The sequence below is a fragment of the Sarcophilus harrisii genome, chromosome 3, assembly GCF_902635505.1.
Source record: "Sarcophilus harrisii chromosome 3, mSarHar1.11, whole genome shotgun sequence".
NCBI lineage: Eukaryota > Metazoa > Chordata > Mammalia > Dasyuromorphia > Dasyuridae > Sarcophilus > Sarcophilus harrisii.
In genome coordinates this window covers 149,993,814-150,008,994 of record NC_045428.1, presented here as the reverse complement: position 1 = coordinate 150,008,994, position 15,181 = coordinate 149,993,814, and the positions used below count along the sequence as shown (strand labels likewise).

At 32.1% G+C, this 15,181-nt stretch overlaps 1 protein-coding gene across 2 annotated transcripts in view; it reads left to right on the top strand.

The window, feature by feature from the left end:
• The window catches only part of NALCN (sodium leak channel, non-selective), a 476,168-nt gene that overhangs the window by 204,185 nt on the left and 256,802 nt on the right, over positions 1-15,181 (top strand). For both annotated transcript variants that reach the window (XM_031958631.1, XM_003765762.2), the window contains exons 8-10: positions 738-880; positions 1,018-1,122; positions 8,761-8,847. In XM_031958631.1, coding sequence (XP_031814491.1) covers positions 738-880; positions 1,018-1,122; positions 8,761-8,847 — 335 coding nt within the window. The remainder of the gene's footprint in view (positions 1-737; positions 881-1,017; positions 1,123-8,760; positions 8,848-15,181) is intronic.

Here is a 15,181-nt window from a genome sequence, read left to right as displayed (position 1 = left end):
TTGAGGTTCTTTTATTTCCCAAGCACTAAGGCTTCTTAGTGTCTGGAAATTTTGTTTTGTCTACAGAGTCAATAATACGTTTAAAATTTATTCACCTGTTTATCTTTTAACTCTTCCTGCTGAGAAAAAGGATTTGGAGCAGGATAATTTTGTCAGAAAATGTGAAATAAAATTAGATACTTGACTAGTTCATACTTTGGTATTCAGTAAAGACTTCACAAACCAAACATGGCTTTGATGATATTCATTTGAAGTTGCCCAGATAGATTCATCCTTCTAAAATAGTGCTTCAAATAGAAAGCACACTTTTTCAATGTATTTCATATGTAACACATTATATTTATTTATTCCATAGATGTCAAGGATACATGCAAAATATAATCTTTTGAACCAGAAGTATTAAGACCTCTTTGTAGCTTGTTATTGCTTTACTTCACTTTCATGGTATCCTTCTGTAAACATTATGCCAAAAAGATGGCTTCTTGCTGTCTTTAGATTGCCTTTGAATTATCTCTTTGTGAACAAAATACCTAGAATTTCATTTCTTACATGGCAAGAATACTTATTCATAGTTTTAAGAATCAAAACCAATAAAGTACCACCTAAAACATAATCCTTCTGGAAGAACTTTTGTCACTAAAAGAAGGAAGGTAGGTAATACTTATTGTGTGTTTTTTTCTGAAAAAAAAATTTTCATCTAAAAAAGAAACACAATGTGTTTCCCTTTCTATCAACAGGTACAAGTATTTTTACTGTGTATGAAGCTGCCTCTCAAGAAGGCTGGGTATTCCTTATGTATCGAGCAATTGACAGCTTTCCACGATGGCGCTCTTACTTCTATTTCATCACGTTAATATTTTTTCTTGCTTGGCTTGTTAAGGTATTGTATATACGTTATTATGATAAATCTGTCAGACATACAAATTATTTATTGAAATTCTACTAGAATTCCTCCACCTCTGCTGAATCTTATGCTAAATCTGGTTCATATGTCTGTTTCCCCCCCCCCCCCCTCAGAATGTATTTATTGCCGTCATTATTGAAACATTTGCAGAAATCAGGGTGCAGTTCCAACAGATGTGGGGATCCAGGAGCAGCACTACTTCAACAGCTACAACACAGGTAAAGCATTGGCAACATTTTAATTAATTCTAAGAAAATTAATTTTGACAAATGTCAGTTATGTGAAATATGCAGTAACTTAGAATTTTTTAAAAGCCTGCAAATTCACCCATGTGAATAGCATATCAGTTGAAGAAAAAATATAACTATTCTTTGACTTAGAGGAATTTATTCATTAATTTCTAGGTCAAATTATATGTAACTTTGGGGTTAGTCTTCTTGTCAAGATCCTTTTCCAAGCATACCTGGAGGTCAGGATCTTGTATTTTAGACAAAAAGTACAGTTTTGGATGTATATTCCCAAGTTTTCCAATTAAATAAAACTTACTCTTGTTGTTGCCCCCGTATTGAGACTTTAGGAGCCCAAGTTGATACACCAGCCCTGTGAAGCATATGAATAAATCAGTAGTGGGATATTTAAAAATCAACATCCACATTCTCATATTTAGCCCCCCTGTATTGTGTGGGATCAGAAAACTTCTTTCTCATGTTTCTTTGATCAGAAGACACTAGAAGAGCCAAGAACTGGAAAAGCTTCTTAGAAATTTTATGCTCATCTCATGTATAGTTTCTTTAATGATTGCTTATTTACACTTGGGACATATGAATATGTAAAAATACATAATGATAAAAATAACTATAATGTATGTAGTTTAAGGTTTATAATACACTCTTAAAGATATATGCTATTATTATAATACCCTTTTCATAGATAAAGAAATTAAGGCAGACAGTTATGAAATGAGTTGCCCAGGGTCTCATAAGTTGTGCCTGAAAGTGGTTTTGAAGTCATCTCTTTCTGACTAGTTCCAGACTTCTATCCATTGTGCTATGTTTAGAAGAAAAGGAAAATACGTCCCTCTAAAAATGTAACAAAGAACACTTATTCTCCTCCCAAATTCAACCCCTCGCTTTCTGTTGATAGCTTTTCACAGGGTCTTCTTTATGTTTATCAAAAGCTTCCATTTACCTTAAATCTAATAATAATCACTGGTGTTTATATGGTATTACAAGTTTTGTGAAATGGCATACATGAGCTCATTTGAACCTCAGGAAAACCTTTTGAGGTTGATACTGTTATTATCCCAATTTTACAGATAAGTAAGCTAAGACTCAGGAAAAAATGTGATATTGCCTAGTTTGTAAATTATCTAAACTGGGATTTAAGCCCATATTTTCCTCACTTTAAATCCAATGACTTATCCACTATACTTGATTGCCTCTTTGTTAAAACTAATAGTTCTGGGCTAGGTCTTTTTTTTTTTCAGGTGGACGGAAAGGAAGAAACCTAGAAAGTATGTGATTTCCTAAATGAAGGAAAAGTGAATAGAGAATTTTTTTTTTTCTTATTTTTTGTGCATGTGTTTCTGGGTATATGTGTGTGTATAAGAGAGAGAAACAGTGAGTAAGACAGAGATACAGAGAGATGCAGAGTGAGAGAGAGTTTATGAAAATGTGAAAAGAATAGTAATAAAATGAGGAACCATTATTTCTTATCTTGAATTATAAAGTGTATTTATTTGAGAGAATCAAAGATGCCTGTTTCTGTACAAAATTCCAAGGCACTTTTTTTCCCTTGAAATATTTCACATATCTTACAAAAGATAAGCTATTAAACATTGGCAACTTTTCCTGTTTATTTATTTAAGTGCAATAGCATTTATGTGTACAATTCTTATTTGACTTTTACATAGAACTTTTAAAATTTATACACGGGCTATAATATAAAATTAAAAATAACTGTCCAAACTGAATTTAAGAAGTAAATGGCATATCCATCAATTTCAATGTAAGAAGTTAAGAATGTATAATGTTTAGTCCTAAACTTATCAATTTCTGCTATGAAGCTTTAAATGGGTTCCAGTTAAGTCCTAGAATTGCTATTGGAACTAGATAAGCTATAATCTAAGAACTGTCTATATTTTTCCTGCATGTAATAAGAAACAAATTTCAGTTATATTATAGTATGAAGCTGCACATAGATCTTACATTCAAATGTATTCTAAGAGATTTTCTAAAATGGCTGCATATGCAATTGTTTAATCAGCTATATTATAAGGTAAATACTATAATTAGAAATCAACTATTAACTAAAAGCACCTTTTGGTGTAGTTTTTTTTCATTTGGAATTATTATATAGCATCAATTTGCCTTGAAAAGTAAAGAGGCCAGAGCTGGATCAAAGAATTTTGTGGCAAAAAGATAAAAGAAAGATGGCAAATCAGTTGGAAAACATCTTGAAATTCAACAGAAGAAATAATACAAAAATTTGCAGGAAATCTAGATGAAGAAAAAAGCTATTGCTGTGGATCTTGTTGCTAAGCAACAGAAATACGTTTATTTCCGCCTTTTACCAAAACACTATTTACACTGCCTAGCAACCCGTCCATCCTTCCCTCCTACCTCCTTAGGAGCAGCATGGCAAGCAGCCTTAATCTTCACTATAAGATATAGCATAGAAAGAGCTGTAGATCTATTACATCTGTGATCTTTGGAGGAAAAAAAAATCTATACATGAATCCCACTCACAGGAATTAATATTCCTTTCCACAAACAGTCAAATTTTATGCTCATACTAAGTCATAAAGAAATCTATGATAAAAAACAAACAAACAAACAAACATGAGAATGATGGGAATTATCCATAAACCCAAAATTGTTTAAAAATGGATGGTGGCTTTTCTTCCTCTCTTACAGCTCTTTGAATTTTTAAAATACTCCTACAGGAAAGCTTTATGCAAACTTAAAAAAGGAACCTATCATTTGGCCATCATATTCATAACTTTCTCTGTTAGAGACTTGTGAGGGTTTGGGAGAAACAAATTACATATTTGTTGGACAAAGAGGGAAACTGAGACACTGTAATGTGTCACCTTAGATGTAATTGGCTCCAGTGTTCATTGATAGAGGCAAAAATAGTCACAAGGCTTAACCCTACCTTTAAAAATAGTAAAACAGGGGCAGCTATGTGGATCAGTGGATAGAGCACCAGCCCTAAAATCAGGAGGACCCGAGTTCAAATCTGGTCTCAGACACTTAACACTTCCTAGCTTTGTGACCCTGGGCAACTCATTTAACCCCAAGTGCCTCAGCAAAACAAAACAAAACAAAAAGTAAAACAGCCATTTTTCATTCATATTCTTACAACCAAATGCCTGAAGTCTTCTAAAGTCAATGATTTAACAATGACCTATGAAAGGTCAGAAAACAAAACAAACAACAACTTAGAATGAGGTAGAAAATTATTTTTAGTTTAGTTTAGTGAACAGAAGTGATTAAGTTTTTTGGTGAAATGAAAAGAGTGAGAATACTTGATTAATATTCAGCAGAGATCTAGAGAAAGTGAGACAGAAGTGATAGGCAACTCTATAATGGGAACATATACTTATGGGTGTAGACCTGATGTCAAAATGATTCTCTGTGATAGGGCAATCTCTTTCTTATATCCAGAGTATGCACATGGTGTATATACAGTTCAGTGAGATGCTTGGTACATGCCCACTGGGATAGCAACTGGGCTCAGAAACAGATTGCTAGCCATAAAACATTCTTCAAGTTACACTATTTATTCAAATGAATGAGTTAACACAACCTCTGCAGTTAACACATACATACTTTTGCTAGTAATCATTAAGCAGATTCTTGGTAGGAATAAGGAATCTGACACTTCTGTGGACCTGATTGATACTCCTGTTCAGTGTTTTGTAGCATTTTATGAGATGTAGATTCAAATCTTCTGCTCAGTATTAATTGAGAGCAAATCACTGAATTTACTTGTCTGTAAAATAAAGTTATCTATACCTACTACACAAAGCATTTGTGAAAACTCAAAGTAAATAATATAGTGTACATTTGCTAAATTTAAAAAGAGCTATATTATATTTGTTATTATCTTCTCTAGTTTTTAAAATAAAGTTTGTTCTGTTTTTGGCCCTGTGCTTTTCTAACTAGTGATGTCTCTGTACCTAACATCTGGCTTGGCATATAAAATGGCATATGATGGATGTAGGGGTAGGGAAACCAGCAATTTATAGCAGGTTGATCACTGTTAGTACATGCAATATATTTTTCCACCAATGGAAGAGAACATAGGAATTAGAAGTTAAATTATATCAGAGATTGATGAGAGCTGATATTGAAAGTCTTAGAGTGGAAGGGAAAAGAAGTAAAAGAATGGGAGCAGAGAAGGTAAAAGAAATTATTTTTATTAGTCCTACCATTCTTAACAAGAGAACTTTAAAATGCTGTTATCAAAACATTAAAAGGTATAATGTGATTTCTGTGCCCTGTACTATTTTGTTCAACTTTTCTATAAATGGGTAATAATGTTAGAAAAAGGAAAGTGTTTGATAAAGAAAACTGTACCCCTCTACTGAAAGAAATATGTGCATCACTTCAAGTTTTAATATATAAAGCTTGTTCTAAAAATTAAAGTTAATAACAATTTAAAAGATACTGTTTTGCACATGAAAATATATTAGAAATGTAAATTTGAAAAGTACTTAAATATGTACTAGAAAGTATACATTATGTCATAATATGTGACTTAAATATATGCATATATACATATGTATCTACATATGCATATGTATGTATGTATGTGTGTATTATGTGTGTCTATGTATACACACACATATATATGAAAAATATTTGAAATCACTTTAGTCTGTGCAGTTACTAATAAGGTCCTTCAAAGTATGTGTTATTATGAGGGGATACTAGGTTGTAATAAGGAATCAAAACAACAGAATAATGCATCAGTCATGTAAAGTTATAAATGAGAATTAAATTTGGAGAAGATGAGTCACTGAATATGTTATTTAATAATATATCTATTTAATTATTTATATAATTATATATTTATATAATATAATTATTTAATAATGAAATTGAACTGTATATCCACCCTCAGTAGCTTTTATGACTAATGACTATATTCAGTTGTAAGATTTCTAACATATTTAAGACTTGAAAAAAATGTATATACATACACTTATATATGTATGTATACATACATACTTACCTACACAACACACACATTTGTTTTTTTCTGTTACAAATAAACTAAAATATTCACCCGATATTTTTGCACTTTCCCTATTTTATTTGGTATTTTTCTCTATAAGTAATTGTTCTGTACCCTACCTATGCAGAGCAGTCTATTGCTTTTTCCCATTTATACACTGAACACCACCCCTCTGTTAGTTCCTAAATAGCTTTGAATGCCTTCATCCATCACTATGAATCCCTAGAAAATTTAGCCCTTTATGTCTAGGAGATTTTAGAGGTATTAAATCCTTATAAAGTTAAAGTTAATGTTTTTAATTCAGGAAAAGTATTTCATTAGTCAAAAGCAATATTGGTTATGGGATAGGTTCGGGAAATGACAGCAATTTTTTTAAAAGCAAAAACAGTTTTAATGACTAGGTTACTATAGATATCATCAATAAGAAATTGCCTCTTTTAGTTTTATATTACTTAAAGGGCTAATATGATCACTTTACTTTTGTAGCAAACCTGTTTCTTAAGAGAAGAAGTGCTATGTAGGGGTAGGATAAAGAATAGAAATATACATTTAATTAGTATCTACTATGGGCCAGGAAATATTATCTCATTTAACCCTCACAAAAATCCTGCAAGGTAGGTGCTACTATTACCTTCATTTAATTGAAAAAACTGAGACAAACAGAAGTTGTGTTTTGCCCAAGGTCTCACAGCTAGTAAATGTCAGAAATAGAATTTGAGCTCAGGCTTTTCTTATTCCAATCCAGTTTTCTATCTACTTTGCAATCAACCACTTCTAATAACAGTTCCCCTTTGAGAATTCCTAGAAACTTAACAGGATCTCCACCTACGCCCAAGGCCTGCTTTCAGAGAGTTATTGAAGAAGCTGCACTTAGATAACCTTAGAAAAAGTACAGTCATTTCTGCCCCAGATGATCAAAACCTCAATCTTGATTCAAAAGACTAGACAGAAACGGAACACATTTGCATGTCCTTTCCATCATTTCAAACAAAGAAGTGACCTTGGCAGCATACTTTTACTGATGATTAAATTGATTTATTTGATTTTTGTCCAATGGAAAAATTAATTTAACAGAGAAAATTAGTCTGCAGCTGATCAAAGAAAATACATGCCCCAGGGATCTTGGGGCTATAATAAGAGAACACAGAATATATCAACAGAGAGTTTTTTGCACATGACTGACAGAATTGATTTGGCCTTTTGTCCTTAGGTGAAACTCAAGTTTTTTTAATGACTTTGAAGAAAGAGATTTCAAGTCAGTTTTTATGTCTCAGAGTAAGATTTAGAGTTATGGAAGAATGGATTGTTCATGATTCTTTCCCTGATTATAACTTGCAAATTGACTCTTTTTCTATTAAAAAGATATGTATCCAATGCCTGGACAAACTGAGTTAATCACGTTCCTGACTTCTTTAGGCAGAGATACATGATGTAAATAATCACTGTAGTTATATTGTGTCTTAGTATGTGAAAATACCACACACACACACACACACACACACACACACACACATACACATACACACACACACACACAAATACACAGACCTAGCTATTCTTTTGAGGTCTAGATAATCTCTGAATTTTGTCAGTCATACTTTATAACTTCTGCAACAACTATTTGGCTTTCAAGAGATGATCTACTATCAAAAGTTTGCCCTGTGTTATGGCTCATGATGATTATGGAACCTTACATCTTTTCATATTTCTTCTATTTCTCCATCACTGAATAAAATGATAGTTCAACACAAGGATGTAAGTGCATAAGGAAGAAAAATTTTACATTTTTAAATGGTGGTCTGCAATATAGATTATATTGTGTTAACTATGTTGGTTATAAAGAACCTTTAGTTAAAAAATAGAAATTCTTATTTCATGAAAAAATTGAGAGGAGAAAATATTGGTGGAAATGTTGTTATAAATAGGAAATAATTTTTCTACCAGATACCTATTTAAAAAGTGAAAGAAATATTTGTTAGATGAAGCAGTTGATGGAATGTGTTTGACCATGACCTCTAAAATAAGTGAGATTGCATTTGAGACTCAATGTGCTTCTTGAGAAGCAAGAGATATGAATCTCTGGTATTGAGAAACAATTGAGATGAGTTAGCCCAGTTTGGGCATACTTTGAATAATTTTCTTTTTTTTTTTTTTTTTACTGGTAGTAGAATCAATTTCCTACTTAAGATCAGCTTCTATACCTAATATCTCCCCAAAGACTTTATACTTGTTCTATCCTTTATTTCAGTAGGGAAGATTCTTTTTAGGAAATTTGTGACAACTGCATTTCTTTGGCATTGTACTACAAATATATCATGTTAAATGAATGGGAATGTTCAGTTTGGTTTATTTATCCTAAGCTAATTTCTCTGTATTGCCATGATATATTTATAATCATGAACTTTATTTGTGATAAGTAAAATTTTTTTTCATATTGATTTAAAATAATACTGGAAGTTTTAAATTATAAGCAATATCAGGATGAATATTTACACATTCATAAATTTCTAAAGCACAAAACTACATATATATAAAAAATAGATTCTTGACTTCGTCATTTTTAACAATTAATGAAATTGCATATCTCCTCTCTGTTTTATTTTTCCTTGAAGATGTTTCATGAAGATGCTGCTGGAGGATGGCAGCTGGTAGCTGTGGATGTCAACAAACCACAGGGCAGAGCTCCAGCTTGCTTACAGGTATAGTTCAATATTATTTCTATAAAATCATCCAAGGTTGTTAACTTTAATAAAAACATATAATTTTATAGTTCTTGACCTTTAGAGTATCCATACTTACTAGCTAGCTAATCATATTCATCTCTTTGTGATCATATTTTGGTTTTTCTTAGTGTAGATATTGAAGTGGTACACTGTTTCCTTCTCCAACTTATTTTACAGGTGAGAAAACTGAGGCAAAGAGAGAGAAGTGATTTTTCCCAAGGTTCTATAGCGAGGAAGTGTTTGAGGCCAGACTTGAACTCAGGAAGAGGAGTTTTCCTTTCTCCAGACTCAATACTATATCCATTGTGTGATCTTAGCTGCCTTACCTGATTAATTATGCAACTCTAAACACTTGTTACATAGTAAGGAAAAACCAAAATGGTTTTCATTTAAATTGAGAAATTAAAATTTTATGGTGAGATGGGAGGAGTTAGGTATAAGGATTTTAACATTTCCAAAAACATTTCAGAGTGTACATATACACACATGGATGTGTATATGTGTACACATATGTATATATACAAAAATGCATATGTTAATTCATATATATGTGCTGATTGATTATAACTTATTTGAGGATGAGTCAAGAGAAAGGGATGGAATTTGTGTTTTAAGAATTAACCACTGAGATACTAATACACTGTTGGCGGAATTGTGAACTGAGCAACCATTTTGAAATCTTAGAATTATGCTCAAAGAGATACAAAACTGGGTTTGCCCTTTGTTCCATCAAGACCACTAGTACATATACTTCCAAAGGTGATCAAAGAGGGAAAAAGAACCTAGTATGTTCTAAAATATTTATAACAGCTCTCTTTGTGGCATCAAAGAACTAGAAATTGAGGGAATGTCCATCAATTGGGAAATGGCTATTTAAGTTGTGGTGTATTATTGTGATGGAATATTATTGTGCTGCAAGAAATAATGAGCAGGGTGATTTTTTGAAAAAACCTGGAAAGACTTGCATGAAATAATGAAAGGTGAAATGAGCAGGACCAAGAGAATGATGTATACAAAAACAGCAATATTGTGTGAAGAATCGTTGTGATCGACCAAGTTGTTTTGAGTGCTATAAATACTCAGATCAACTGCTAGGTTCCTATGAAGGAAAATGCTATCTACATCCAGAGGGGGAAAAAATTACTAAACAGAAGTACAATTTTATATATGATTATAAATCTGTGCCATATGATATATTTCTGTAGTATGAAGCAGGAAAGGAGATAGTTTGAAAGTTAAAATTTAACCAAAAACAAAACCAATTCAGAGCTATTGTGGATAAGTGACTTGCCAAGGGGTCTCATAGCTAGTAAGAGCCTGTAGCTGGATTTGAACTCAAGTCTTACTTTAGGATCAGGGTCTATCAACTGGGCTATCTAGATGTCCCTCAACTTTTTTTAAAAAAGAATTAATAATGCTCCTTTATATTCATATAACAATTTGTAGTTTTCATAGCATTTTAAAGGATTATCCTCTTGGAACATTGTGGTATCTCTCTAATGCAAGTAGGGCATGTATTTTCTTTCTTCTACAAATAAAAACTGAAACTCAAAAAGTTTAAACAAATTTACACAGATTTTAAGTGACTAAGTTCGATTTAGGGCTTAGGTATTCGGACTTTGTCCTTTGCATTACTCACACAAAACAATTCCATGTTTTGAAAGAATTTGTCAGTAAAACAAACATCTGTAGCAGTAAAAAAGATATCGAATTGAGTATTATCAACTTGCACAAACCTTTGTTGATCAAAATAATCTTTGTTTTTTGAATGACAGATTAATAGGTTCCTGAGAAATGCAATTTGAAATAGAATATATATGTATATAGAATGTATATATATATATATGAATATATATGTGTACACATATATGTATGTATGTGTATGTATATATATATATATATATATATATATATATATATATATATATATAAAACAAGTTTCTTTACTGCAGCATCTTGGAGGAGCCAAAAGATAGATTGACAAAGTTTATTTTAGTGGAATTATCAATACTTGGAAAAGGCAGATAAAAGAACACAACAGTCACTTTTAGTAATTATTGATGATGAAAGATATTGAAACTTCTATACAATGGAGCTTCCATTTGAGAAGTTTAATATAAGTAGAGAAATATACTAGGTATGTAGTCTCAGGGTAGAGACTAGGAAAAACTTATAGTAGAGAAATCTAAAAGATACTCTTTGGAAATGGTAAAAAAAAAAAAAAAAAAAAAAAAAAAAGGAGGAAGTATAGATTCAGGAGAGGCTTTTCTGAGAAGAAATGACAAGACTTGATGGTATAATACATTTTGTGCTGGAAGATAGTGAGAAGTGAAATATTACATGGTTGTGAAAATAGTGAACTCTTCCCACTAGAAAACAGAAGTGTTACTTTAGGAAGGCTGGATTTAGTATAATTGTTATTTTTCAATGTTTGTTCTAGACTATTTCTTTCATCAGCATTCCATAATTTATTCTTTCTGTGCCCCTGTCTCTGTCTCTTTCTGTCTTTCTCTGACTCTTCTCCCCTCCATCCCCTTCAAGATTTGTGCTTGTAATATCCTGTCTATTTGCCATTAAAGTCCACTTATTTCTTTGGCACCTTTGATGTTTCTGGGAATTAGGAGTGAGAAAAGTAAAAGCAAACAAAAAGAAATTTAAAAAGCTGACTATTCATCTCTACCTTGTGATCTTTTAAAAATATTTTAATATCTTTTGTTTTTGTACCACTTCCATATCTGAATATATCTTTATTCCTTTCCTTACACAAAAATTCAGCCCTTTAAGAAAATTTTTGAAAAGAAAAAAATTCAATAGAAACAACCAATATTTTACCTATGTGACATTTTATACACAATTCTACACCAAATCACTCCTCCCTCCACCTATTCAAAGAGGAAATTAAAGTATAATGATTCAATTCTTCTCTTAATCAAATCTTCTTGGTCATTATAGTCTTAAGTTTTGCTTTTCTTTTCTTTTTTTTTTTTTTTTAATTTTACTAAGCTCCTTGAGGGCAGAGACTCTTTTCTCTCTTTCTGTGTCCTCGGTGGTTAGCACAGTGCCTCTGATACATAATTTGATGCTATCATTCATTGGTTTCAGTCATGTTGTGTCCAGGTTTTATGACTCTTTTTGAGGTTTTCTTGAAAAAGATACTGAAGTACCATTTCCTTCTCTAGCTTATTTTACAGATGAGGAAATTGGAGCAAGCATGTTTAGGTGACTTGTCCAGGATCATAGGAAGATGAGTCTTCCTGACTCCAAACCTAACACATGAGACAATGTTTGACACATAGTGGGCACCTAATAAATGTTTGTTGCCTTGATTTCCTCGATTCCATTGCCCTTTATTTTCATTCTGTGTCATTCACCAGTGCACCCACAGCTTAGACTTAATCATTGTTCAAAATTGCACCACGTTCACAGAATCTCAGTCTCTGAGATTTTCTTAGGCCACTTTTCCCACTCATTCATTCTTGCTTAATTAATTCTCCTTCCTCATCTCTATTAATTCATTCTCTTGGTATCTTCTCAGTCCATGAATCTCTTTCTACCTACCCTGTAAGTCTGGACTCCACAGTTCACCAACCACTTAATCACTATTCTGTACTTCCTTTATATTTCATCTTTCCAACCAGGCAAGCCCCTGAGATCTCTCACTCTCTGTTTTCTCCATTCCAATCAATGTACTGTCCAGCAGATGCTGGATATTTCAAATCATGTCCTAAGAAATAAAGCAGAGTCTAGAGTTATAGTTGTAAAAATGTTCTGCTTATAGATGATTGCACTACTGTAATAGAATCTATTGTAGAGAAGCAAATTACAGAGAATGGACATTAAGGGTGAAGACTTCTGAGAGAAAATTAAAAATTGAAGGGAAAATGTTTTGAAGATTTATGTGAGCACAGGAAAATAAGAAAAAATAGATTAATTCTGATTTATGAATTTTTAAAATGATGGATAGAATGTTTCTGACATGATATTTATATGTTGCTACTTGGACTTTATGTCCCTTGAACTCAATCTTAAACCCATGTAATACTTTTTTTAAAAATAGAGAATTTTGATCATTATAATTCAGATCATCAATCTAGTATAATTGTGTGTACTAATGAAATACAATTCTAAAACGCTTGCAAATACAAGAACAAGATATTTATCATTCTCCATAAAGCACTACTATTTTCATAAGAGAAAAGAGCACAACTTTCACCAGTAGTGGATTTCCTCCTGATGACTTTTAACTTATAGATCTATGAACATGTCCCTGCCTCTGTATTAGGTCTCAAAGAATTGGGCATCAAGTGGATACTAGTAGTGTCATACATTCATGCAAAAGTTTAAATATATTATAATACTATTATTGCAATGCTCTAGTTGTTATTAAAATCACTTATTAATGGGTGATTCTTCTTAATTTTATGAATACATAAAGGATTTGTGATTTTGTGTAAAGCATGGATTAGAGATACAGTGAATTCTAGAAAGTCAATGTATGAGCTATTAAAATAGCATGGATGAGAATAATGAGAACTGCACTAAGGTTAGTGACTGTGTAAGTGTAATGAAAAGGACACATGCAAATACCAACTTTATTGAGGTGAAGTTAAACAAGTCTTGCCAACTTTTTAGATTTGGGAGAAGGTCAAGTTAAAATGGGGATGGGAGAAGTTTAAAATGATTCTGAGGTTGCTAACTTTAGTGACTAAGAGGATGAATCAAAAGAAATAGGAAATTTTGAAATAAGGGGATTATAATGCACGTTTCAGATTTTCTCAATTTTTAAAGTTTTTTTAAAAAAGGTGTGTGTGTGTGTGTGTGTGTGTTTGCATGTAATAAGAGAGAGTTGGTTTATCTTCCCTCTAGGCTTTGCTACTGCTGAGAATTAAACGTAATTTCTGGCAAAGTTGGAATCCAATCACCTGGAAATATAAACTTGTTTCCTCCCAAGACAAAGAACAATTATCATTAGCATCTCCTTATATTTTAAAAATCTTATCCCTCAGCTTTTTCTTCCATGGGCTGAATAATTGGATGTCAACTTTCTTCATAGATATGTTTTTCTAAGTTTCCACCGTCTTTCTTACTCTTTGTCCTCTATTAGTTTTTTAGTTATTTATTATTTATAGGTTTTTTAAAATAAGTATGTGTCACAGTAACTGAGATACAAATATAATCTAATTAAGGATTAAGAAAATTGTTTTTGATTTCATTCACTGTTTCAGATGAATGACTATTTCCTTTCAAATCATACTTGGGAATTCTGTGCCCTAAAAGAATATAAATTTTATTTAGGGAGTTTTAGAAAGGGTTTAGAGTGTTTAAAAAAAACAATAACCTGTGAGCAGAGTGTGGAACTTTTTATTGACAGAACATATGCCTAGGTAATTTTTTTTACAACATTATCCTTTGCACTCACTTCTGTTCCAACTTCTCCCTTCCCTCTCTCCACCCCCTGCCCTAGATGGCAGGCAGTCTTATACATGTTAAATGTTACAGTATATCCTAGATACAATATATGTGTGCAGAACCGAACAGTTTTCTTGTCCTACAACATTCTTTAAGTTCATATAGTACAAAGGCATTTTAGTCCTAGTCTGTGATATGAATTTTAAAAATCTGTGAACATCATTCTTATCCTCAGATGTAATGAAAGATATTGGAGAAGGCATCCAAGAAATGGTTTAGGTTCTTCACTAGATTTGAAATGAGCTCAGATCTGCAGCCAAACTTGCCTATCTCTCAAGAGTGCAAACTGCATTTATGCATAATCGATAACTTTTTGAGGAGGTCAACCAAACACACAATAAATAGAGGTCTGTTAAACCACAATGTCATATTTTAGTTTCCACTTTGACAGACTGTTTTCTTACTGCTCTTCAGGTAGTATTCTCCCTTTGACAGTTTGACAGATGTGTCTGGGTGTTTCCTGCCATCCTTCAACACATTGCCACTGCTGTATTATCTTGAAGGTAGTCAGTGACAAGAAAATGAAAGCATACATGAAACCTGACATGTCTGCATTCATTTCTTTGCTAGTAATGTTTCTTTGTGTTTGCCCCATTTTCTGTAAAGAATGGGGAATAATGAGTACATACCAAAAGAAGGTCAATTTGTTGCCAAATTATTGCTTTAGTTTTGTAGTGCTGTATTTTTAATGATTTTGGGATGATAATTTCTTCCAAGATGCAGGGTTTTTTTTTTCTTAGTGAAGTTCTGTAGTGTATATGTTTCATATTTTAAAAAATGATGATAGTTTTTGTATTTAATTTTCTCATAGTCTCTGAAGTAATTTCTCTTGATGAATAGG